The sequence below is a fragment of the Platichthys flesus genome, chromosome 14, assembly GCF_949316205.1.
Source record: "Platichthys flesus chromosome 14, fPlaFle2.1, whole genome shotgun sequence".
NCBI lineage: Eukaryota > Metazoa > Chordata > Actinopteri > Pleuronectiformes > Pleuronectidae > Platichthys > Platichthys flesus.
The window spans coordinates 23753952-23781461 of NC_084958.1; the positions used below are offsets into that span (position 1 = coordinate 23753952).

The 27510-nt window shown below is 48.3% G+C and overlaps 2 protein-coding genes across 4 annotated transcripts in view; both read right to left on the reverse strand.

Moving 5' to 3' along the window:
- kcnq3 (potassium voltage-gated channel, KQT-like subfamily, member 3) overlaps positions 1-3517 on the reverse strand; it is a 34750-nt gene extending 31233 nt beyond the window's left edge. The window contains exons 1-2 of the mRNA XM_062404627.1: positions 3402-3517; positions 2350-2796 (exon numbers count right to left, since the gene is read on the reverse strand). Coding sequence (XP_062260611.1) covers positions 2350-2666 — 317 coding nt within the window. The 5' untranslated portion in view covers positions 2667-2796; positions 3402-3517. The remainder of the gene's footprint in view (positions 1-2349; positions 2797-3401) is intronic.
- Positions 3518-8224: 4707 nt separating this feature from the next.
- On the reverse strand, positions 8225-27509 carry dnaaf11 (dynein axonemal assembly factor 11). 3 transcript variants are annotated; one of them, XM_062404605.1, is made up of 12 exons: positions 26913-27509; positions 24700-24867; positions 24479-24556; positions 23833-24005; positions 23410-23621; positions 23042-23293; positions 16177-16254; positions 15501-15566; positions 14577-14646; positions 12567-12662; positions 12139-12230; positions 8225-8590 (listed from the first exon to the last, which is right to left on the reverse strand). In XM_062404605.1, exons 1-12 carry the CDS (start codon positions 26920-26922, stop codon positions 8395-8397), a joined length of 1491 nt encoding a protein of 496 aa, XP_062260589.1. In that variant the 5' UTR covers positions 26923-27509; the 3' UTR covers positions 8225-8394. The 3 variants fall into 3 exon arrangements, with proteins under 3 accessions (XP_062260589.1, XP_062260588.1, XP_062260590.1); XM_062404604.1 differs by lacking the exon at positions 26913-27509 and adding an exon at positions 25988-26866; XM_062404606.1 differs by lacking the exons at positions 12567-12662; positions 26913-27509 and adding an exon at positions 25988-26875.
- Between the last annotated feature and the right edge of the window lies 1 nt (position 27510).

The window sequence follows — 27510 nt, forward strand, 5'->3', positions numbered from 1 at the left end:
GGAACCAGGGGTCAAAGGTCAACTTCTGAACAACAAGCTGAGACGCGAAACTGTCAGGGAGACGTTTATCAGCCCTTCAGCCCCCCCGACACCTCACTTCAATCAGAATCTGAACCTTCAATCCAAAGGCTGAGGGACGATCAACACAACGTACAAATCACATGTGAGCGTTTGAGTCTGAACTTCCTGTCGAGCTCGCCAGCTCCTCACGCTCGGCCGACTGTGAGCGAATGACCCCGTTTGACCCTCGAGCGGCGACTGAACTGTTCTGAGCTCAGTGTCCAGCTGCTGAAGTCCGATGCTCTTATTCAGGTTCAGAGAATAGAAGAGCAGACACTTTGTGTAACTGCTGAATTTATCTGTTGCTATTGTTTGTGTTGATTGGTGTCTGACTTTGTGCTGCTCTCTCACCTGCACCTGCTTAAATAAAGTACACTAATAATAATATTAATAAAATAAAAACTATAATCTTCAGGTTCTCATATTGATTCAATGAAGAAACAGTTAATTGACTGTTTCAAAACGAACCAATAACAGTTTTTATATTTGAGTTTGGTTCGGCCTCTGTCCGTGGTGCTGAACTCTCTGCACAGATCCTGAAGGCAAATGAAGCTGATTCCTCGAAACTGTTCTCGTCTCTGTATCGTTCATATTAAAGCTTCTGTATTTCACACGTCAACTGAGACAAATATTCATACAATATATATCAGATGGAAAAAATCCAAATGTCTTGTGGATCATGAACTGTTAAAACAACCGACGGATTAAATGAGGCAGCTGAAGTCCGTCCGTCAACAGCCTCCAACTCTGAGTCACAAAAAGAAAATCTGTAAACAGCTTTGAATCTAAATGTTTGAAATGTATCTGCAGCAGAAAAACCTTGAACCTGATCCTGTGATGGTTCGGACGTTAGCTCTCGAGCTCTGAACGGATCTGATGATTCTGAGGAGGAGCGAGATCTGAACACATGGAAATCAACAACGACAGCTTCTCATCCGACTCAGATCTGCTGCTGTCTGCTGAAAAAATACACATTGTGTAGAGGCTAAGAGAGGGGGGGGGATGGGAATCAAAGAGCGGTGCATTCTGGGAAGGATCTGTCCTGTCAGGCCCATCTGGACGCCGGGGCGAGGCCAAGGTTCACCTCTGATCTGCCTCAGAAACTGCTGATGTCGGACATCTCGTGTTTCCCTCGCTCGCCCTCCACATCTCCCTCTCTCTCTCTCTGCTTTCACACACATGCTCGCTCGACCTTCCTCCGCTGATGATCCGGTTTCACTCTCTCTACCGTGTTGTTATGGTAACCACATTTTGGTAAGACCTGTGATGTCAGCTTGACTCCGATCGCTGCTCAGTGTCACCTCCAGGGGGCGCTCACGTGGGGATAACATTAGATAATATAATACTGGGTTTCTGCAGAGTTCGACAAATTAACTACAACCTGTTTTTTAAGAATCATTTACACAAAGACACACACAACAACCACACAAAAAAAACACAAAGACACACACCACAACCACACAGACACCAAACAACCACAAAGACACACAAACAACCACACAGACACTAAACAATGACTCCAGGGTTTCTCTCTCATATTTATGGTGCCTTAGTTTCTTCAGAGAAATAGTTTTATAAAATTCAACCCAAATTTATAACCGCACATCAGTGCTCATACACACAGACACACACACATACACACAATGAATTCAACAGGAGTCCACATACTAATGAAATCATCCAGTGCTTCACTTCACAGCATCACAGCCATGCAGACGAGCCGTCCAATCAGATCTCAGAGCTGAGAGAACACACGCTAACATCTGCAAACATCTGGATCCATGACAGAACAACTCAGTGAGGTGGAGTGAACCTCCTCAGTTCATCAGGGACACTAAGACAAATCGTTTTCTACCACAAGCTTTACGTTAATGAGCTGCTATGAAATTGAAATGTGCTGGAATCTGAACTCTGGATCAGGTTCATAATGTTTCACGTGAGTCAGAGGAGATTTCCATCACCTCATAAATCAGACGATCGTCTCAACAACCAAGAAAGAAAATCAATTTTAAACGTGTTTTTAATGAATAAAATGTTCAATAAATCAGACTGAGACTGACACGAGAACAAACCCTTCATCCAACCTGCAGATCACTGGAGCGTCTGAATGTTAATAGAGCTGAAGATATCTGACTCTGATGATGAGGAGCACTGATGAAGAGTAGACCAGCATAAAAGACTTAGAAGGACACTTTGCTGTGGACACATTCCAGTCAGAGGAGATCAGAGACAGTGTTCCACATTCAAACATCTGCAGCACGAGTCGTAAAAGCAGCTTCATGTACTCACACGAACGCGTGGTAGAGCAGCGCCCAGCCCCTCGGCCTCTCCAGAGCGTCGTAGATCAGGTTCTGGATCCTCCTCCTGCGGATGTTATTCCTCTTGGCCGGCCGCGTGTAGTTCAGCGGGGTCTTGGCCAGCAGCCCGATGCCGATGCCCTGGGAGCCCCGCTTGAAGTCCTCCCGGCCCGGCGCCACCAACAGCAGGGCGCCATCCCGGTCCGCTGCCCCGGTGCCTTGGTCCAGCAGGTCCCCGGGAGCAGCAGCACCGGGCGGATTCTTCTGCTCCTCCGAGCCGCTAGCGACGGTCCTGGACCGGAGCCCCATGGTCAGTGATGGATGCCCGGTGTGAGCAGCATGCCATGATCCGGCCAGTGGATCCGGACTCAAGGCTCCTCAGCCTCGGGTCATTTGAGGATGGGGTCCACGGCGAGAAGGTGGGTGCTCAGCAGTCTGACTGGAAACCAGTGAGAGCAGGAGAGAGAGAGAGAGAGGGAGAGGGAGAGGGAGAGGGAGGGAGAGATAGAGAGAGGGAGAGAGAGAGAGAGAGAGAAAGAGAGGGAGGAAGAGAGAGAGAGAGGGAGAGGGAGAGGGAGAGAGAGAAAGATTATTATAATATCTCAGATGCAGAAATCAGACTCAATATTCAGATGAATTGTAAAAATGAAAACACAAAAACACAATGAGCAGCGAAAAGAGCCACAAAGTGGAGTAAAGTGTGAAGCAGATGAGAGTCTGGATCTCTGTGGACCAGTGGACCAGTGGATCACTGTGGACCAGTGGACCAGTGGATCTCTGTGGACCAGTGGACCAGTGGATCTCTGTGGACCAGTGGATCCCAGAAACCAACCAAGGTTTCTAAAAATGATGAAAATCTGTCAATCATCAAGCAACAATTCATCACTAACCAAACACCACAACCCAAACACACACACACAGACAACGGAGAGACAAAGAGCTGCATCCATCACACACACGCACACACACACACACACAGACACACACCTATGGGAGGAAAGCCGCGAGGACACAAACAGCTCCAGCAGCCGCACCGACACTTACCAGCAGCGGATCCCAGACATGGCTCGTGTCTCCGGGGCTTCCAGCCTCCATCCACCTGCAGAGGAAGAGGAGCTGAGGCGGCGTCGAGGAAGAGGAGGAGGAGGAGGAAGAAGAGGAGGAGAGGAGGAGAGGAGGAGAGCAGGGTGGAGACGGAAGATGGAGAGTGGTGATGCTGCGAGAAGGAGGTGGATACTGTAACTGACGAGAGAGACAGAGAGAGAGAGAGAGAGAGAGAGAGAGAGAGAGAAGGAGGGGGGGGCACATGCACGCACAGAGAGGGACCGCGCACCTCCTACAGGAAATAAAACCGACAGGTGGAAGAGAACGCGCATTATGCACAGTCATGCACACGTGTACACGCGCGCGTCGGCACGCAGCACGAACATGCGCACACACACACACAAACATACGAAAGAAGAAACCTTCACGTAATTTACTCAATACAATAAAAATACACCATTACATATCTTCCTGAAGTAACGGTAAACAATAGTTACTAGTTACACTGAATAGTTACTAGCGACAGTAAATAATACTAATACTATTTCTAAACTGTTCTCACAAATATATCTGTACAAGAACACACACACTCACACACACACACACACACACACACGCCAACACAAACAAACACACACACACACGCTCTGTGGTCTCTGGTGTTTCTTCCTGATCGTGGCGGTCAGAGCATTTGATTAATATCACAATGAAAAACGAGACTGTGTAATTGAAAATTAATAATTTGACTCGTGTGGCTTCAGCCTCAGGTTCACAGCTCCGACACAGAGGGGCTCCTCTTCCTCCTCCCCCCTATTCCTCCTCCTCCTCCTCTTCCTCCTCCTCCTCCTTTTCCTCCTCTCTCCACCCCTATCCCTCCTCCTCCTCCTCTTCCTCCTCCTCATATTCTTCCTCCTCTTCCCCTCCTTTTGTACCCCATCTTCCTCCTCTCATTCCTCCTCCTCTTCCTCCTCCTCATATTCTTCCTCCTCTTCCCCTCCTTTTGTACCTCATCTTCCTCCTCTTCTTCTTCCTCCTCTTCCTCTTCCTGCTCCTCCTCTTCCTCCTCTCATTCCAACATAATCAGATCAGGGTCAACAGCACTGAATGAAGCCGACCATCTTCATCGCCCCCTGGTGGCTGGCTGCAGTACAGGTCATTTACCTCCTCCATGTTAGCAGATGGGACATGGACCGACATGGCAGAGACGTGATGATTGACAGCTGAGACTGACTGCTGATTGGTCGAGAGCGTGTGAGTTCATCCCACCATCACCACTGCACAGACTCTGTAAGTGACATCATCATCTCAAGATGGCAGCGTTCATGATGTTTCATCTCTTCATCGTTTGGAGGCTCATCACTCGGAGCTTCTCCCTTGTTCACAGATTTTATGCTAAGCTAACGAGCAACTCCAGCTTTACACACGCTACAGTCACACCTCCAATCCTCCAATCCTTCACGTGTGCGTCAAACAATGAGAAACCGTGATGCTGCTGCAGCTCAACTCTGAAACTAAAGATCCAAACTCTGACTCATTCAGCTCAGCTGCTGGCTCAGGGTTTCAAACCTGCAACCACTCTGAGAAGGAGCCCACAGGCCGACTGATGGAGCCGGGCAGGACACGTCCCAGTGTCCACATGTGGGTGGGAAGGGACCGGTGCTGGACGAGGCTCCATCGATACCCCCCCCCCCCCCCCCCCCCCCCCGAGGATCGGCCTGTGACCGCAGCGTCACGGGTTCGAACCCCGCAGTGGGAACGTCCTGCAGCAGGAGGATGCAAAACATAAACACACACACAAACAAATATTTATAATATGGAAATATTTCAGTATGTAGAAACATTTTAGAAGAATATTCGAAGAGAAACCGAAGAGATTCGGTTTCAGGTAAACGACGAGTCGAGCAGAAAAGAGTTCCTGACGTCAGCTCGGGATCTGAGTGAAAGCGTCTTGAGCCTGGTTCCTGTTACATGAATAATAAACTCGAGAGCTGCTGAGGCTGGAGACCAGGTATCATGCTCTTAGTGGAGAACGCCTGTGGGTGTGGACCCTGGTTCCAGGGGGGGGTTGTGACCGACTGAAAGACGAACCCGGCTGCAGCTGTCGACTCCCAGAGGACTGACGCTCACAGCTCAGCAGATCCAACGACTCAGCATAAACACCAGAATAAACACATCACTCTCACAGATCGCTATACATCACCACGTGACCTGTCGCATGGCAGCGTTCCTCCCTGAGGGCCCCCCCCCCCCCCCCCCCCACAGACCTGCCGTTTGGTTTGTTGAACCGACGTGAGAGTCCGGAGCAGAGACCGACTGAAATCTCTGAAATCATCACAATGCAAACGCAGCCGCTCCCGGGGGCGGCTGCTTGGATTATTGATTTTCTGAACAGCTTCTCTTGTCCTTTCGTCCGGACAATGGGGATGGGGTGGGGGGGGGTGTTAGGCCTCAGCTCCGCAGGGTCCCTTGAAAAGGTCGCTCAGCCAGCAGTTTCTATCATGTAGCATGTGTTTCCAATTTGGCTTCAGCATGGTTAGGGAGCCCGACAACTGTCAAACGTTTGATATGTAGGATCTAACTTCAGGAAACTAAATGTCTTTGAATTCCAAAACTTCAAACTGAAGTTTCCTGAAGTTTTCTCAGATCTGTGCAGTGAAGATGGTTTCTGTCATTACAGGTCCATCTCATCACACTGAAGAGTTTCTGATCAGTTTGGTTTTAATGTGATGAAATAAAAACAGGCTGAGGTGTCATGATTGACACAGACTGACTCCTGATTGGTCGAGTGTGTCAGCAGGACCCCCATACTCAGCTCTTCGATCACGGCCGCGCACACAAATGGCGTCATCGGCACAAGATGGCAGCGTTTGTATTTTGGAGAACGTCCCATCCGGACCCGGGTCGACATCATGAGAACTCCTGGGACCAGCCGGCGTCATGGACACAGAGGAGAAACAGGTTCAGGGTTTTCATCGTCTCGTGGATTTAATCACATGTGAAACAAAACTCTGACCTTTAATAAAGAACTGTGAAGCTCCTCCCCTCAGAGGTGGAGCTCCTCCTCAGACGACTGTGCTTCTGTTTACGCAGGTTAGTCCATTTTAAATTAAACCAGGCCGAACTGAGAGAGTACATCTGATTTCCAGGCGTCAGTCTCTCACCCCCCCCAGCCGACACTGGGAGGAGGCGGAGGAGGAGGAGGAGGAGGAGAGATGGGCGTGTCCGGCCTGCTGACGGGTCGAGTCAGAACCTGTTGATCTTTTGGCGCAGGGTAGAACCCAGGCTCCACGGCGGCGCGGTGGCTGGTTAGTGTAGAATCCATGGTTCGATCGTTTCCTGTCTCGCTGTCAAATGTCAGAGGAACAGAAAACAGAAAATCAATAATCCCAGTGAGTCTGACTGGTGACACTGGGAGGTAGAGGCTGGTTTGCTCAGAGGCTAAGTGTCTTGTTCTTTTAGTTGATGGTGAGTTTGTATTGTAACAGCCTTGATGAGCTGTTGAGTGACATGTGACAACAGGATGTGGATCTGAGGCTGAGACCTCTTGATGACCCCCTGGTGGTCAGCTGCAGTATGAGTCATGAACCCTGCCTCCTCCGTGTTAACACATGGGACATGGAACACACCAGAAGATCTCAGAATCAGCTTTGGTCCAGTGGGTGAAGATGTAGTTCTTATCACTTGGTTGAGTGTTTGCACCGGTGACACCTTCATACCTCCATCACCCAGATGCTGCTGCTCCGACTCATCCAACCACGTCCTCAGCTGGAGTCCATGAACGCTGGTTCCACTGGAAACCATGAGGGTGAGCCGAGCTGACCACAGGACGACCGCTTCCTCCTCAGATGATCCAGAGAGAAGAAGAACTTGATCAGATGTCTGTCCAGGAGTTAGAGTCACAGCACGTGACAAAGTGAGGGCTGCGTCCTTTAACATGAAACAACAACCGACCAGTGAAACCAGGAGGATGTGATGGTCCCAGTGTGATGATAAAGAAAAGTGAAATGAATTGTTATATACATAATGAAGCTTTTCCCACAGATCTCAGACTCAGTTTAATGAACACAAACACAACACGTGTTTCCTGCAGCTTCGCCGCCACACGACACAACAGGACCATTATTTATCAATTATTAATGAAGTGGCGCAGAGTCACTGCTGCCGACAGATCACAGATCAGTTTACTGTGTTCAGATCTGAGGCGGAGAAATATTCAAAGCATTTATGGCTCTTTGCTCCTTTAAAACTGCATCATCAAGATAAAAACATGTTTGAATTTCTCCCCCAACAAACTTTGATAATTTCTCTATTTGTTTTTATAAAATATTTATCAAAGGTTTAACTCCAGCTCACATATTCATTTTGTTTAGTTCACTAGTTTGATGACACAGAGACTTCCGCGGAGTTTCAAGGAGAGATGAACAAACAGGAGGCTCTGATCCGAGTCTGGAGGAACATGGGCCTCCGAGCTCAGAGGAGGCTGCTGGGGGGGGGGCTCCAGCTCGTGAGCCACAGGCAGAGCAGAGGTTTTCTGTTCCTCTCTGTTCTTCTGTCACAGAGCTCAGAGGGGACAGAACTGAACATCTGTGAGAAGCTCTCTTATCGTGGAGAAGGAGAATCAGGTGTGAAGAGGTTAGAGGCTCGTGACATCACCACAGCTCCTGATCACTACAGGTTTAAAACGTGCTCTGGTTTCAGGTGCTGACCATGAACCACATTAACCTGGTTTACAAACAGCCACCACCTGATGGAGATCAAATGTAACACACACACAAATATAAAAATGATCCACACACAGAAGATAAATATTAATAACAATCCACCACCTTTTCTATCTTTTATTAAATAAAACATCGTTTGAAACAGGGAAGAATTCTGACTTTTCTGGAAAACTTCACAAACTCCTCCTGCACCAGTCGCTGCCACCACTCGGCCGACGGATCACTGAGTTCTGTCTGATGTAAGGCGACTGGACCGGAGCTCATCTGTGAGCCTACATGAGGGGGGGCACCTCGGGATCGTCCACGAAGCCTTCAGAGAAGCAGCAGTGAGCGGGGGCCACAGCTGGAGCCGCCCTGGAGGCTTCCACCGGACCTCGTCTGGTTCTGGGGCCCGGTACGATGCTGCCGAGGTCCAGGACGGTTCGCCCGCTGGGGTCCACGTCCAGCCACTCGGGGGAGGAAGGGTTCCTGTGGGTCGAAAACACAAGTTAATAAAGAATATGAACAACTAATGGCAGGTTGGAGTGGATTGTCATGAACTCACCACGACCACTGTTAGAACCAAAAGAGAATATGTCTGTGCACACGTGAGTTATATGACAGACTCACACCTACAGACCCTGAGCGGTGACACAACAAATTACCACATGTCACACAAACTGCGTTTAATATCCGGGACGCACATAAAGTCTCTGCGGGGGTGGGTGTGTGTATGTGTGTGTGTGAGTGTGTGTGTGTGTGTGTTCGTGTGTGTGTATGTGTGATGTTGTGGGGACCTAAATCTGTACACACATACCATGGGAATTAAAGAATACAGTTCATGTTTATATTTAACGTTTCTCTATTTCAGTTGTATATATATACATGTATATGTTTACATATATGTTTATATATATAGATATCTTTACATAGATGTGAGCCCTTTGTGTCGTTCATTCTTATTTACGCTCTGTGAACTGATCACAGTCGAGTTTAAACAACTTTCCTGTTTCTACATTTCAGATGTGACAATGAACCATATTTAAAAAACGGATCCAATCTTTTAATCTAGTAAAAGTGTGAGACAGTTACTGACGCACTGACTGTTGGAAAATCTAATTAATTTTAATTGGTTAAGTCATTACTTTGACCTTCAACCTTTTCTCTGTAATAATCTTACTGCCAATTACGCCTCCTGTGAGGCTGCTTGTGTGTTGTATTTAATGTATATATGTGTGTGTGTGTGTGTGTGTGTGTGTGTGTGTGTGTGTGTGTGTGTGTGTGTGTGTCCGTCTATCGAGTGGGCACCAGAGACAGTATTAATGAACATGCTGACTGTCCAGGGGGAGCGTGGACATTATGATTTGATCTGGTGCAGGAGGAGGAGCCTCTTCATCTCTCTGGGGTTCTGACACTTGCTCATTGAGCTGGGAGCGAAGCTGCTGAGGACTCGAACCTTCTTCACTCACAGGAGCTTCACCGCGGGGAGGAACTTCATCACTGTCCTGAGGATCGAGGCCCGGTTCTGAACTGAAGGTTTAATAACAGAACATCTTGAGTCTTTATCGTAGCAGGTTTCATTTTCATCTCCAGCCAGGAGGAGATGGATTCACTTTGTTCTTCTGCGATGGGAATGGATCCAGTATCATTCACTTTAGAGGAGACTCGCTGCAATGGTCACAGATCTGTATTTATGGGATGTGTAGTTCCTTCCCTCTCAAAACTATAATCCCACAGTATTGTAGCGTTACCCTTTTCATTTATTTAATAAATATTTGTTGCCGTCGACCTGGTGTCAGGATTTAAACTCTCTTTATTTTCGGAAACGTCAACAGGGGACGGCTCTGGATGCTTCCTGATCCAGAGCTGATCTTACGGAGGGCGCTCACTGTGACGCTCTATGACATGAAAACATCAGCTATAACTTGTATATTTAAGAGTGAGGTTGACAAAGCCTCTGTGAATTATTTTATAAAGATTATTACATGTTTAGTCACTGAGAGGCGAACGCCACATTCAATAGAAAGTGAAGAGGTGAACGATATCCTCCTCCACAGGTTTCATGTGGCCTTGGGTTCGATTCCCTAACTGACTCTAACGTTAAAGAAGTAGAACATGCTACTGATGGGGGGGGGTCTAAGTTTGGCTCTAACACTCATCTCAGTAACAAGCAGGTGAACTGAATCGACGATTAGTCCAGAGCTCCTCCACTAAGGCCTGCTCTGGTTAGGAGGTCCAAACATCTCCGTGCAGCCGGCCACCTGAGGGCAAAGGCCCACCGGCCGTCATATCTCACAAGTCACAAGGTCTGGAGCCGTCACCAGAGGAGCAAGTATCTGCCTCCACTGACTATCACACAGAGGACAGGCTGTCAGAATGAGAGAGCTTCTGACTGGTAGCTGTGGTGCTGCAGTATGGATACAGCCAGTGCACAGGTGAGGAGGATGAGGAGGAAGAGGAGGATGAGGAGGAAGAGGAGGACGAGGAGGAAGAGGAGGATGAGGAGGATGAGGAAGAGGAGGAAGAGGAGGATGAGGAGGAGGATGAGGATGAGGATGAGGATGAGGAGGAGGATGAGGAGGATGAAGAGGATGAAGAGGATGAGGAGGATGAGGAGGAGAATGAGGAGGATGAAGAGGATGAAGAGGATGAAGAGGACGAGGAGGATGATCATCAGATCCTGAGGAACACGGGGACTGTGGGTTCCCTGAAGAGGTGGGAGGAGTCGCCTCACGTCTCTGTGACGAAGGTCAAACTATTTAAACTGGAAACCATTTGAATAATCTTCATTCATCAAGCTCCTTCCAGTGGAAGTGACCATCACATCCTACAGACTGGAACAGGTAACTGGTTTTAAAGGACTGTATTTCTTTGTGCAGCTCAAGCTCTTGAACCTGGAGCTCCTCCATCCCAGTGGAAATATACCGCCACTGACCCTGACCTCTGACCTCTGACCTGGGCTCATTCTCTGTGAGTGTTAGATAAGGTTTGAAATGACCTTTCATGACTCACACATCATTCTGCCTCGTGTCATCAAGCACATGCACTGCAAAGCCAATCATGGCCTTAGAATCTGTGGGTGAGCCGGGGGTCAAAGGTCGCCCGCTTAATCATGTCCGTCAGAGGCAGTAGCTCACCTGTCATCTGTCACCTGTCACCTGTCATCTGTCACCTGTCACCTGTCACCTGTCACCTGTCACCTGTCACCTGTCACCTGTCACCTGGCCTCAGAGCCGGAGCAGCTGAGCATTTTGATTGAATGTTTAATTTGCGGGAGCAGGACTCTTCACTGTGTCTGAGGCCAGGTGAAGGACGGGGGGGCTCCAGGTATTGAAATGATGATGATGATGATGATGATGATGATGATGATGATGATGATGATGATGATGATGATGATGATGATGATAATGGTGGTAGAGCAGACAGAGAGCTGCTGGTAACAATTTACACAACATCTAGATAAACAGAGAATCTCTCTCTGTTGATGGAGACATGAAGCTTCATCCAGAGCTACCATCAGATCCCAGCATCGACTGGTTTCTGGATTCACTGGTTTGAGCCCGTGGCTGCATCCCAGTGTTTCACGGCTTCTCCCGGTGTGATGCTGCGGCTGTGGTGAAGGTTATCTGTGTCCACCACACAGTCCTCAGTGAATCAACTGGTTAATATACTCAATATTAATATACAACAGCTCCTGTAATGAGGACGACCGGGACCTGATAAGCCTGAAGCGTTTCAATGTGTGTGTGTTCAACTCAAGGCCAAACTAAGACTCACACTGCAGTCGACTGAGACTCACACAGACACACACACACTCTGATAAACACACCAAGCTGCCGTCAGGCAACTCCTCACTCCTCTCAATATGACATCTGATTATTCCTCACCGTGTTATCGTCCGTTACCTCGATCCACAGCCGTGAAAATAGAACAGTACGTTTGTTTATGAGACTAGAAGCAAACATGATAATTCTAATTCCTCTCTGAACATCATAACAAAGCCTTGAAGCTGCACTGGGAGTCATGGAGATCTGTACCTCTTACTGTCCTGGGAGGAGCTGCTGCTTCTGCCTGGACGCACACCGGCTGGACGTGGGACGACCTTGGACACTTTGATTTCACCTTCAGCCTGAAAGACACAACAGACAGCATCACCGTCTGTCTGAGAGCAGAGACGTTCCTTCCTCCAGGCAGGACCGACTTCAGAACACTGGCCTGAGGTCAGTTAAATCACTGTTTAACAGAACCAAGTTATTCTTTATATTGTAGTCTCAGACTTGTCACAGGATGGCAGAGTTCCTACCTGAGGGGTTCTGGCTCTATTCCCCTTTTTCAAGTCAGTCAACAATCAAACTCATTCCAGTAAAGGTTAATAGAAAGTTTCACTTTGGCTCCTGGAGAGTTTCTGTGCACTTCTCTCAGCTTTGTAAAGGTTCGATTCCTGCGGCCCTGTGGCTGAACGTACCCGGGGCATGGTGAGGACCAGGTGTCCGCTAGTTTGAGACCTCTGAGCCGTGGAGCTGTCCGGCCTCACTTCAGCCGGCAGGACCACCTGAAATATCTGCAGAGAACATTATTCACAGCTTTAATTAGTGAGATGAGCTCTGATGTGGAGCCAGGCTGTCCCCGTGTGTCCAGTGACTTTAATCATCATCAGGTCTTTTTATAGGTTTCCAGAAAGGACTCGGGAGAGGGACCAGAATAACTCCGACTGAGAACAGTGGCAATCAGTCACCGGAACGAAGTCCTGTGAACAGCAGCATGATCCATGTGAGGGGGGGGGGGGGCAGGGTCATTGTTAATCTACTTTCAGTTGATACCAAGGGGAAGTTCAGAGGAAACCTCCCCAGCACCAGGCAGCGAGTGTGAGTCTGCTGTGATGTACTGTACACACCTCACAGTGAGTGTCCTCCACTGCTCTAAATGAGTTCATGTAAAGAAGGAGTGTTAAAGGCCTGAGGTGATGTATCACTGTGTGAATCACCCCACCCGTCCAATCAGGATGACCCCTGGCATAAAACACCCATCCATAAACACACTAGTGGCTTGAATCAGGGCCGTGACATTCAGGACTCTGGCAGCGAGGGCCGAGCCCCTCTGGATTTATAACTGTGTCCTGGAGGGGAAAGAAAGGGACAAACAATGACACCTCCTGGATTTATGTGAGGCCAAGCAGTTGTTCAATCAGGCCTTAAGGTCGCTGTGCTCTGGTTGTGGGAGATTAAAATCCTCCACACAGGATGTGGCGGGCTGGACTGGAGGAAAACCCTGAGGCCACGTGCACAGCGGAGACTCCCTTCACAATACAGCAGATCTGGTGTGGGGCTGGAGATGAAACCTGACACGTGAGCAACACAGCCTCTGCTGACACCGAGTCCTCCACCTCTGGGCTTCGTCATCATGCACATCCACACTCTGGCTGGTAAACATTGAGAGTCGCCGCGGGGGGGCGACTCAGCGTGTCCGAGTCAGAAACAGGTTTGATGACTCAGCAGCTTCTGACAGCATTTCATCTGCTCTGACTCTTCATCCATCACTCTGCTACCAGCTCAGCAGCGGGCATCGACCCCATGAAGTCACAGCGAGCTGGAACCCGATGAACCACGAGCACACGTGCACAGATCCTCTCAGCGGGAGGCAGGAGGTGACCAGAGGGCCTCGCTCACAGAAGAAGGGTTCTTATGGATTCTTATGGATCAGCAGAACTAACACTGTTGCTTTAATTGTTAATGATGGAAATGGATCAATAATCTGAATCAACTCATCTCCTCACATCAGCATCGCCACTTTCCCGTCTCCAAAATGTTTGTGTGCATAAGTTAACGTTTGTGTAGCAGTGCACACGTTCCAGATCCCAGCATCTGTGTGAGAGTGAAGTCTGGATCATCTCAGAGATCAAGCTTCTCTGTCCTGTCTAGCTCTACGTTCCCTTCAGGAGCAGGGAGGTGAGAGGAGCTGCTGTTCACATCCCCTCTTCTTGTTCCGGCCTCAAACCCCCGTCACGGCTCAGAGAGACACACACCAGCAGTGTAACGAGTGATAAATGAGCAGGAGGTGACGGGACGACTCTGTGTTGTGTAAACAGAACGTGGAGGCAGATGGATCATCCTGCCGCTGTGACTCTGTGTGATGGTAACACCGGGCTGTGTGCCGGCTGCAGACCGGGGGGGGGGGGGGGGGGGGGGGGGGGGGTCTCTGACTCGTCTCGACACCTCGCAGTGACAAACCAGAGCTGGGATGTACGAGCGTCACTGAATGTGACACTGTGTGTTACACACACAACCCGAGAGGAACACAATACAAACACACTCATCAACAGAGTTTGATTGGTTGACAGCCGCGGCCTGTGGTTAAATGGCACAACTTGCAGTGTGTGTGTGTCTCGGGGGCTGGGGGGGTATAACTGAGCCTGCCTGTTCCCCTGGGGAGGTGAAGGCCTCTCTGAAAACACAGAAAGACGTTCTGACGGACGTACCTTTCCTTTGACGCTGACTCGGACGTACGTGGTCTGGACGTCCACGTCCACGAGGGACGTGTCCATGTGTCTGTGAAGGAGACAGGTCCAGGTCAGTTGTATAAAGACACACAGCCTCACCTGTAGCACCCGTCGTCCCTCAGAGACTGAAGCCGCTCAGCGAGGGTTGGGGTGTGAAAGCAGGAAGGAGACAGCCTGCTGCAGCAGATCTGTGCAGGTTCAGGACTCTGACAGTCCACTGATCCACTGACAGAATGAATGAGAGGTTCTCAAATCGTTAACTGACTCTTTTCAAAGTAAAGATGAACGACAGACATTCTGAGAATCAGCAGGAAGCTGCGTGCTGATAATTGTGTGAATTATTTTGTTGTGACGTCAATGTTAGGATGTGTGCTCCTTCCTGACTTGTTTGTTACTTGTTGTGTTGCCGTTTGGTTAATTTAACACTTTATGATGTCACAGTGGAACAAACTGATTTATCAGGAACGAGCCAGAAACAGGTTCCAACTTTCAGAACTGAAAATTACAAAACCGTTAAGATGGGATCTGCAAATGAGGAAACTTGTTTAAACGTTTTCAATCTGGATTTGATTCAGCTCCATGTCAGTTTTTACACAATCTACATGATAATAAAAAAAAAATCCTATGTTTATATTGTCTATTTAATTATTTATTAGAAGTATAATTCTGTTTATTGTTATCTTTTTTATAATTATATGAGCGGCAGCTAGTGACAAACTTTAACCTTTCAATTATTAAACAAAATATCTGCAGGACATTTCATTTCTAAATACAGATGGAAAACTGTAAAATGATAAAAATCATGTGTCAAACAAACAGGCCTCTGTTGTAGAACCCCCAGTAGATTGTCTGCTGAAGGGATATTTCTCTAAAGGAGCTGTGAGGGTTGGTTCTGGTTCCTACCTGTACACGGCCAGGTCTAAGACCACAGTGTTGTTCTGCTCGTCTTCAGTGAGAGAGAAATCCAACCTGAGCCGTCCACAGAGCAGAAGAGTCAAACACACATTTCATTACAAAGAATCCTGAGTTCAGGTGGACCCGACGCTGAGAGAGCAGCTGCTTCCCTGATCGGCCCGGAGCTTTGAGTCCCTCTGGAGCTCCTGCTCATGATCATCAGGTCCAGAGCTTCAGTTCTGGACCTGATGATCATGAGCAGATCTGAAGCTCCTGCTCATGATCATCAGGTCCAGAGCTTCAGTTCTGGACCTGAGGAACATGAGCAGAACTGAAGCTCCTGCTCATGATCATCAGGTCCAGAGCTTCGGTTCTGGACCTGAGGAACATGAGCAGAACTGAAGCTCCTGCTCATGATCATCAGGTCCAGAGCTTCGGTTCTGGACCTGAGGAACATGAGCAGATCTGAAGCTCCTGCTCATGATCATCAGGTCCAGAGCTTCAGTTCTGGACCTGAGGAACATGAGCAGATCTGAAGCTCCTGCTCATGATCATCAGGTCCAGAGCTTCAGTTCTGGACCTGAGGAACATTAGCAGATCTGAAGCTCCTGCTCATGATCATCAGGTCCATTCAAAATACACTTTCTCTTAAACACTTCACAGTGACGAGTGTCAGTGTTCGTACTTCGGCTCGTTGACGTTCATGACTCGTCCGTCAGCGGTGATCAGGGTCCTCGAGGCCCTCGGCTGCTTCTCCGCCCCCCTGCACACAACAACAGCACAGTGTGAGTGTGTGTGTGTGTGTGTGTGTGTGTGTGTGTGTGTGTGTGTGTGTGTGAGAGTGTGGCCTGACAGACGAAAGCAGCAGAGTTATGGGGTCTGCTGTGGGTGAAGGAGAATCCCCCCCCCCCCCTCCAGGAGCATCCATAAAGACGGAGGCGACAGATACGTGTACTTGTGTGTTACTGTTGTACAGACACACACAATGTGAAGCCACAAAAAGGAAACTCCGCCTTTGCAGCAGCTTCCAAATAAAAAACGACATCTTCAAACAATCTTCAAGTTTGTCAGATTGGACCGAACCAAGTCAGTGTGGGGGGTGAACTCCTCCATGTGAGCAGATGGGACATGAACCAAAGATGCTTCTGTGGTTTCAGTTCTCATCTCTCTGGTGTTTGTTCATGTTTGTGATCAGTTTGGTTTGAAGCAGTGATTTGATCCTTGGCTGGAAGTGAATACACGTTTAACACCAAATCAATGGGTGGCCACAGGAAGAAGACGACAGTGTTCTGAACGACTCTGGTGTTTTTGTGAAGTGAAGCCACTACCGGCCTGCAGCTCTGAGGCCGAGGCTCCACCGTGCTCTCACAACCAGCCGCTCCACCAGCCGCTCCACCAGCCACCTGAAGCCGGGGGACGTGACACAGACACACTACACCCACATCCCTCCATCAAGCCCGCTGAGCAGCAGATGAATGAGTCGGAGGCGGGAGAGCTCTTAGCGCTCTGCTGGGGGTCAGGGGTCACGACCTCCGCAGCCGTACATCAGCTCAGCCGAGGACGAGCGTGACGGGAGCAGCCTTCGATCTGCTGAGCTCAAGGAGGTTCGTGGTGTTATCGGGGGGGGGGGGCTGCAGAGAGCCCTGCGATGAGTGTAGGTGCTTGTGTGGAGCCCGGTGGTATTAACACACATTACCAGGGCGGTCATACATGTAACAGTCACTGATCTGCACGTTAACGTGGATTCAGTCAGAACAAGACGTCAGCTCAGCCCCCCCCCCCCCCCCCCCCCCCATCCTGAGTCAGGTGTCCTTCACAGTAACAAGAGAGAAGGGTTTTTATTATCTTCTAGTAATCGGGGGGTTTGGTTCAGGGGTAGAGCGGTCGTCCTCATCGTTTGTGTGTGTGACAGCTACACAATCACCACTGAACAGGAAGGAAGGATGGATCTCAGGTCCAGACAGAACTCATGTCACATGGTCGGGGATGAGTGGGGGTGCGGTGGAGGCCAAGTGTCCACTTGAAAAGATCAACGGCATCACTCTCTGCCTCTGCAGCTTCTCCTCCCGTGTCACTTCCTGTCGACTCCTTGAGGTCAGCGTGAGGCGCCCTGCTCTGTGTGAGTGTGTGTGTCTGTGTGAGTGTGTGTGTGATGGGGCATCTATCAAACTGCTGAGTCATGAAGACATCAGTGGTGACAGCTCCACTGCTGGTTCCTGAGGGGAGGACGATGTGTTCAGTCAGCTGACAGGTGGAGCTCCTCATCTGTGCAGGAGAAACACCGTGCAGCTCCACCAGGAGGTGCTGGAGACACGGAGCCAGGGAATGTGACAAAGAGCAAACTCCACCAGCTGATGGAAACCACGAGATGTGACAGATCATCTGAGCGTTTTAATAATGACAGCACTGATTCACTGCAGCTCTGTGGGACAGCAAGTTGTCGCCTCCTGGGACCAGTGATGACAAGTTGTTGTGCGACCATCAGACGAGAATCTGACTCCTCTTCATCATCAGTGAACAGAACTCTTCTGTTTTGAGAGCGAGTGTTAGGGGGCGACTCTGTGATATGGATCATGTGATCAGATGGAGCCAGTAGCTGCAGTGGTTGAGTTGCTGCCTCCCAGTCAGGAGACTGGTTGTCGAACAGGAGGTGCAGCTCCAACTGTTTCCTGAAAGCTCTTTGATGATCTCAGGTTTTTATTTTGATTTGTTATGGTTTGTCGTTAATTCCCCCCCGGCCATCTTATCCGTGCATGTTAATTAACTGCATCCATTTATCCATGTCTCAGTTTTCCTGCAGCCTGAAGCTCTGGCAGCGTCTGAGGTTCAGGTTGGAGCTCCTGTTCCTCCGGGGAGACTCCAGCTCTCAGAGGAGCAGCCATTAAACACAGAGCTGTCTCCTGGCTGACCTCATCCCCCGATCCACCTCAGGAGCAGGAAATTCATCTTTACTGACAATCCAATGACGGCTCGACTGCAGGCATCAAGCCAGCGCCAAGTGACGGCTGCAGACCGTAACAACGGAAACACCATCTCACGCTGGTTTCTGCCTGGACAGCAAACCGGCCGGGACATTTTAATCATACAGATAATGTGGATTAGGATTCCAACTGTCACTGAGCGGCACCGCAACCCTGAATCGACCCTAATCAAGTTCATCCAGAGCATAACCATACTTCTTATCAATACAAAGGGATTTAGCTGAGGGGGAGTTGTGTCTGGTGAATTTAAAATGAAGGTTTATTCATTTTCCACACAGAGATTCAGTCAACGTTCTGCAGAAGCTGATTCCTCCTCACAGAAACACCGGCAGAGACATCTTCAGGCGACTCAGAGAGTTTCCTGTGGGCAGGAGCTCGAGCTGCGAGGAGAGCAGGAACCCGGCAGGACACTTCCACAGTGCTCGTCAGATATCACTCAGCTGTTTATGCCTGCATGGCTGGAGGTGTGATGAAAACGCTGAGTCAGCAGAGTGAGCAGGGGTCAGCGGGTCCGAGGATCCAGAGGTGGAAGTCACAGAGATCTGTCACATTTCTACTGGGTTTAAGCTCAACGTCAGTTTGACACAATCTCCATGATAATAATTTTTCATATTTCCTATGTTAATATTGTATATCTAATTATTTATTAGAAGTATAATTATATTTATTGTGATCTATTTTATAATTATATTAACGGCAGCTAGTGACCAACTTTAACCTTTAAATTATTTTAAAAAACACAATTTATTAATAAACCTGCAGACTGTTTCAGGTCTAAATACAGATGGAAAAATATAAAATGATAAAATGAATGTTATGAACGCAGAGCGAGCAGGGGTCAGTGGGTCAGAGGATCCAGAGGTGGAGGTAAAAGAGATCTGTCACATTTCTACTGCTGCAGGTTGTTGGATCAATACTTTACTGAGAAGCTGATTCTGATCTGATCTATTTGATTTATATCTGATCCTCTGTGGCTTCATTTCTTAAATGAATCACATGAATTCAATCAGTGGTTCATGTTCCACTGGGTCTAAGTGTGGTTCATGACGAATGAGTCAGAAACCTGTAGCTGAGACGTGAAGCTGAGAATCGTGATGTGGCCTCAGAGACTGTTGACGGAGGTGCGTCTCCTACTGAGGGACATTTCTTGAGAAGGAATCCGTCTCTGTTGGTCCATGGAGACGTTGTCCTGTTTTGCGTGGTGAGGACATTGTACCTCTGATAATCCTGCTCTCATCATTCACACGTTGGTTCTGTCTCAGCTGAGTGTGAGCTGCAGCAGGAAGTGAGCGTTTTACCTGCAGCTGAACATTGAAGCAGGTTTTCAGCTTCATGACCACTGAGCTGTCCAGTGACCAGAGGGCTGATGGTTTGATACTCCCACCCAGCGGGGGGGTGAATCCCCCTGTGAGCTGGATGCTGGTATCACTGTCTGAGCACCGGACTGACCCTGAAGTCTGAGAGGAGCTGGACGAGTGTAGGAGGCTGCATGTGTTTATCATTCTGCAGATGCATCACAGGCCAACAATGACGACAACAATCAACACTTAGGAACAACTAAGAAGAACTCTTCATCGTGAGGACACAGTGTGTGTGTGTGTGTGTGTGGGTGTGTGTGTGTGTGTGTGTGTGTGTAGCTGCTGGCGTCTCCTCATCAGTTCACTGTCTCACAGCAGCCGGCTGAGAGCACTGACACAGAGAGGAAAAGTGTGTTTGTGTGTGTGCGTGTGTGTGTGTGTTTGTGTGTGTGTGATTTACAGCGAAAGTGACTGCACAGCAAGAACTGGATGTGCAACACACACACCCCATTAACACCTCCGCTAGAGGGTCACTGCAAGGGTGAGTGTTAATTAGAGACATGGCGGGAGACTAGATGAGACTTGATCAAATCCTCTGTGGACTGACTCTGGACCTCCTCACTGACTGAGGAGGGCGTCGGTCAGGACCAGGGATGAGTTCACATCACGTGTCAGACAAACTGTCGGGGTCGGACCCCACGGCCCAGAAGACGTTGGACATCGGGCGGCTTCAGAATCGATCTACGACCTCTGAGTGAAACGTTTGCTGGTTTGATTTCACGCAGAGCGGCACAACAAGTCTTTCTTTCTTCTCTTTACTCTTTAACCTTCCACAAGCGTCACAGCCGACCGCTCTGCCAGAGGAGATGAAGCCATGAACAGATGTAAACACAGAGGATGATGCTGCTGGTGTCCCGTGGTGGACGTGGTGTCCTGTGGTGGACGTGGTGGACGTGGTGGACGTGGTGGACGTGGTGGACGTGGTGTCCCGTGATGGACGTGGTGGACGTGGTGGACGTGGTGTCCCATGGTGGACGTGGTGGACGTGGTGTCCCGTGGTGGACGTGGTGGACGTGGTGGACGTGGTGTCCCGTGGTGGACGTGGTGGACGTGGTGTCCTGTGGTGTCCTGTGGTGGACGTGGTGGACGTGGTGGACGTGGTGGACGTGGTGTCCCGTGGTGGACGTGGTGTCCCGTGGTGGACGTGGTGTCCCGTGGTGGACGTGGTGGACGTGGTGTCCCGTGGTGGACGTGGTGGACGTGGTGGACGTGGTGTCCTGTGGTGGACGTGGTGGACGTGGTGGACGTGGTGTCCCGTGATGGACGTGGTGGACGTGGTGTCCTGTGGTGTCCTGTGGTGGACGTGGTGGACGTGGTGGACGTGGTGGACGTGGTGGACGTGGTGTCCTGTGGTGGACGTGGTGGACGTGGTGGACGTGGTGTCCTGTGGTGGACGTGGTGGACGTGGTGTCCTGTGGTGGACGTGGTGGACGTGGTGGACGTGGTGGACGTGGTGTCCTGTGGTGGACGTGGTGGACGTGGTGTCCCGTGGTGGACGTGGTGTCCCGTGGTGGATGTGGTGGACGTGGTGGACGTGGTGTCCTGTGGTGGACGTGGTGGACTTGGTGGACGTGGTGGACGTGGTGGACGTGGTGGACGTGGTGTCCTGTGGTGGACGTGGTGGACTTGGTGGACGTGGTGGACGTGGTGGACGTGGTGGACGTGGTGGACGTGGTGGACGTGGTGTCCTGTGGTGGACGTGGTGGACGTGGTGGACGTGGTGTCCTGTGGTGGACGTGGTGGACGTGGTGTCCTGTGGTGGACGTGGTGGACGTGGTGTCCTGTGGTGGACGTGGTGGACGTGGTGGACGTGGTGGACGTGGTGTCCTGTGGTGGACGTGGTGGACGTGGTGTCCCGTGGTGGACGTGGTGTCCCGTGGTGGATGTGGTGGACGTGGTGGACGTGGTGTCCTGTGGTGGACGTGGTGGACTTGGTGGACGTGGTGGACGTGGTGGACGTGGTGGACGTGGTGTCCTGTGGTGGACGTGGTGGACTTGGTGGACGTGGTGGACGTGGTGGACGTGGTGGACGTGGGGTGACTCAGGTCCCTTGAGACGCTGCATCAGGTTCCAGAGGTCAGCCACCAGGAGACTCATTCATCTGACTGTGATTAGTTTCATGTTGTTTCATAGTTGAACCGCAGTCAGCACACCTCATCACAGCCTCAGTCAATCACTCTGGACCCCCCCCCCCCCCTGGTGACTCATCAGTCATGATAAGGAAACTGAAAGGTCTCTGACCCGGTGAACCGGCAGCAGCTGATCTCAGGAGGGACAGGTGGACGAGGACGGAGGAACCTGTGGACGCAGCCTCAGCTGTCCCACTAATTGTTGTGTCAACCAGGACCGTTATCAATCTGTCCAGAAGACAAATCAGACTGAGGTGTCTTCACGGTGACTGATGGATCGGCTCCCCTGGTGATTGGCTGAGAGGTCTCCTGCAGCCTCAGCACATCTCAGGGTCCATGTCATGAGAAACTGATAAATTCCTCAATTGAGTCACTGAGATACATTTCACTACACGACCAGTGTGTGGACGGCTCTCACATTCTATATCCTTCTAACTTTGTGTCAGAGGTTAATTCATCTCTCAGATTCTTCATAGACAAACCCAAACCAGCCCAAATGTGAAATATGTTATTCTGCTGTTTATTCTCAATATTCCTCTTTATTTATTTGTTTTATTTAATTAGTAAATGATCATTCATTAACCTTTATTTCTACATTAAAATAACTTGATTATCGACATAGATTTTCCGTTGTTTGATTGATTGATTGATTTTCATGTTGGCTCCACTGTGTCTGACTCGAGGATCCAAAGACAGAAGGTGTGGTATTTTTAACTGACTCTAAAGTTTGAGGTTTTTCATAATGAGATCAGTTGATTTGAGTTTTTTACTTTATATTACAATAAACAGATATAAACTGTCCCGCTCAGAGTCGTCCTCTGCTCGGTCCTCAGTCAGGAGGACACCAGGACATCAGTCCACTAGAGCTTCCTCACACTTACAGCCGGTGTGTTAGTAACAGTTCTGCTCTGAGCCTCACACTGCCTGTGCTGGATGACGAGGTGATGACCTATGTTACACTGACATCTAGTGGCCGAAATCGTAAACTGCAGAGTCAAAATACCTCAAGGACTTTGACCTTTGACATTGTGACTGATGCACAATCACTGATGTTGAATCAGATCAACTTCATAAACACCTACTTCTCCTTCGCCCTCCTCTTCTTCTCCAGGTGGCGATGAGTCTCCAGACGAGACTCGGGGGTGAACGAACATGGCGTGTTCCAGAACTCCTGCTCCTGCTGCTCCTCCTCCTCCGACGCCCGCTGCTTAGTGTTCTCCTCCACCTCCTTGTTTTCCTCGTTCTCCTCCACCTCCTTGTTCTCCTCGTTCTCCTCCACCTCCTGGCTGTCCTCGTTCTCCTCCACCTCCTCTCTCTCCTCGTTGTCCTCCAGCCTTCGAGCACAAAGACAGAAAGAGCTTTTCATTCAGCTCACTTAAAAAACCGGCTGCACTGACTCCTCCTGCTGAGGACAAAGACTTTGACAGGATGTTGTCATGTTTGTTCTCACCCTGTGTTGGTGCTCGAGCTGCCGTCAGAACCTCCTCTCCTCTCCTTGTTTCCTTTCTCCTCTCCTGCAGCCTTCCTCTGCACCTCCTCTTTCTCCTCGGCTCTCCTCCTCAGGAATTCTTTCTCCTGCTCTAACACTCGTCTCTTCACCTCCTTCAGTCCCTGTGAGGACCGAATCCTCTCCGATCGGCTGATCTCCGTCCCGTCCAGAGACTGAGGACAGAGTCAGGCAGCGTCTTAAACCAGGACAGGCCCAACAGACTTCTAACAACTTAAATGTTTTTATCATCCATTTGGTTTCTTAATATGTAGCTATGGGGGGAGGGAGAGTTGGGGAGTAACCTGCATTACATGGAACATGCCTGGACCATTCATCCATCAGGACGCCCGTCTGAAGGGACTAAATTCCAGGCAGTAAAGTTACCTTGAGTTGTGGCAGAGAGGAAACCAGGAACTGTCTGTAGCCCTGGAACTCGGTGCAGGGGTTCCCGACCAGGAACAGCTCCCTGAGGTGGAGGTTGTGTCTCAAAGACTCCGCGCTGCTCAGACAGCCGATGAAGTTCACCGTCAAGTCCAACTTCTGCAGGCTCTCGCAGCCTGAACACAACAGGAGCCGTGTGCACACGTTTACCGGCTAAAGTATCATTTATCTACACAGAAAATGATGTCACCGATGACCATAGACTGCAAATAAAGATGGACGACACTTCTCCGACTCCTCCCACTATCTGCAAATGAAGCCAAAATATTCTGCATACGAACTGACTCCTGATTGGCACACGATCAGCCAATCAGGAGTCAGTCTCACCTGTCAATCATGATCTCTCTGCCCATTACTTAAATACATTTTTAAAAGCAGTGTAAAACCAATCAGATATATAAATACATCCGATCATATCAGAAACACGAGAACAAACATCAGAGAGATAAGAACGACCTGAAACAACAGAAACATCTTTACAAACATTTATTTATCGTCGACTTTGATTTCTTACTTTTGGTACATTTCAATGAAATATAATCACAGTTATCTTTATCCAAACACCTTATTCTCTGTTTTTCATACTAACCTTCGAGGTTTTCAATGACTTCAATGTTGTTCAAAGCCAAATTCAAATACTCCAGCTTCTTCAGGCGACTGAGATTCTCTACATGAACAAATAATAAACAAAACATGTCAAAGTCTGACTTCTGATTCAGTGGAGATGAAATTTAAATATTTCAACATTGAACACATTTAAATGTTATGATGCAGCATATAGATGTCCCCGCCCGGTGTGTGGTGCCTCACCCATCCTGGAGACCAGGTTGTTCTGCAGGTAGAGGATCTTCAGGTCCCTGCACCACCGGTCCAGGTGCTCGATCCTCTCGATGTCCTGCTGATGCAGAGAAACCTCCTCCAGAGAGAAGATCTCACAGTCGTTGTGCTCAGCTCGCCGCCGCACCATCTCCTCTGTGACTGGACGACAAAACACTCACACGCATCAGCGATGGAAACCGGAAATAACCACAGGTGCAGAAACCACCACCGACATTAGGAGGGCAGAGGAGTCTGCTGTCACATGACCACCACTGCTCCAGATGTTAAACTTCATTAAAAACTCTTTTGGGTTGTTGGTGTCTTTGCTCCTCCTCAGGGGCCTTCAGGCTCAATCAGAGGATCCAGCGCTGGCTCATGAAACTTCAATAAACTGAACAAGCTGAGCTGTGGAATCATTTGTGTTTCAACAGAGAATCTCCTTTTAACTGCATCGCTTGTGTTGTCATTAGTTCTGGTTATTTTAATTGTCATGCTCTGATCTGTCTTATCTGACAATCTGCTGTTCTATGTTAATTGTTGATACTCGTTGGATCGCTGATGAACCTCTGTGCAGTAGAGATACATGTGATGAGTCGGGCAGCGGGGGGGAAGTTCTGGATTAAGTTGTCTGGGCTTTAACAGCATGATGAGTTCTATAACCTCACTGTTGGTGGCGCTGTCACTGTCACTACATACGGCCTTGTATTGGTTCAAGTCAAAAACCAAAAGTGAACCGGCTCATTTATTTTTTTTGGATCTTAACTTTTTTCTGATCATCACAAATCAATACTTCAATTCTTCCTGTATTACTTTTTGAATGAAATTAATTTTTGTATCACAACAGGACTGTCACTTCCTGTTGTCTCATGCATGAGTGTTTCTTTGCTATATGTTTGCGATAAATGTATTTTATCATTTAACATTCAAAGTATTAAATATGTTGTTTTTGATTAACACAAATCATAATTTAAATTTTTCCTTTCTTACTTTATAAACACATGGGTCAATGACCAGTATGAATTCACTACACAACACCTGCACTTCCTTCACACAGCTGCTTCTGAACATCCATTACTAGTGAGAAAGAGAAATGTGTACAGTACTAACTAGCTGTTAGCCACCTAGCTTATTTTCTGGCAAACTGAACATAGTTATATCAACAAAATAAAACTCCAAATATAACAGTTTATAATTAATAGACTGATTGATGTGCTTTTGAAATTATGCTTTTTCTTTATCCAAATGTTAGTCTGGCTGGTCCCAGTCATTTCAGACTCACTGATGGCCATAGAGATGCTGGATGAGGACCAGAATGAGGAAGAGGAGGAGGAAGAGGAGGAGATAATTCTTGGTTTGGATTCTTAGTCTGAAATCTCCGATGCTGAGGAACTAGACTCTGTTCCACATCTACGGGATCACGCTGGAGTTGTGGGTGAGTCCTGGAATCCAGCTCTCCTGAATGAAGAAGGCTCCTTTGATAACATGAATGACTTCAAAGGAGGCTTCTCCTCATGAAGAAGGAAGAATAAACTATAACAGAGTAAAGCAGAGAAACACTCGTGCATGAAATAACACAGTAACTGCACACAGGTCCTCTTTGACCCAAGTTGTGCATGAGAAGCGGTTTGCACAGCTTGTGTATCAAAGGGTTAACATATTCAGAGGAATCATTTTTTTATGGCTTGAACATACTCGGAAATTCACCAAACTTCACCGGCGCATCAGGCCTGGTGAAAATGTACAATTCTGTGGTACCTGGAAATGCTTGTGGCAAAATGGCTCAACAGCGCCCCCTAGAACGCAGCAATTCTGTCTGGTTTAACTGATCTTCACTAATCTGCTACACACGTGGGAAAAAAAAGTTCCGCCAGCATTTTGATTATCGCAACAGGAAGTCAGGGATTTTACACTAGAGGTTCAAAATATTACTGACTGTGCCGTTAAGTACAAGATAAGGTTTTCAATTTTAAAACTCAGAATACAACAGTAAGTCTGTGACCGTGGTCAGTGCTCTCCACACTGATTGGACTTCTGTGCTGCTTTGAAGGATAAACTCTGAATATAACCTTTCCTGTATCAAGGTGGCCCCACCTTGCCCCCCCCGGCCCCCCTTAGCAGCGCCTTTGCTACAAACATAAGAACAATTGTATTTGTGAGTTAAATTAAAGGTGATTCATCTGATTTAAGGAGAGTTTTGAACTTACTATGAACCATCTTCTTCCGTGTGTTATCCGTTACCGAGGAAACCGACCTGGTGCTGCGTTCAAGTGCTGTAGGAAACTACTAAACAACTCTCAGTACATACAACAAAATACAGCTATTGTATTCTAGGTTATTTCAATCACTTGTGTTATAATGCAAATTGTATGTTTCTAATTCAGCTGTGTTCTCTACAGTGTAAATTATATTGGAAAATAAAAACAATTATTTGATCCTATTTTATGTCTTATCCTATCCTAACTTATTTTATTGTATTTTTATCTGATGTTGTCTTATTTGACTTAATCATATTTTATCTTATCCAATATTATCCAATCTTATCTTATCTTATCCTCGTATCTTACTTTATCTTATGTATCCTATCTTAGCTTTATTTATATTATCTTATCCAATCTTATTTTATCTTATCTTCTCTTATCTCATCTTATATTATTATAACCTTTACTATCATATTTTATCTTATCCTATCTTTTTTGTTCGGTGACGTTTCTCTTTTTAATCTAACTCGTTTACAAGCAGCACTTGAATGCACCATGCCGTGCTCTCTTATTTTGAAAGTAGCATTCCGGAAGTGTCTGTCCT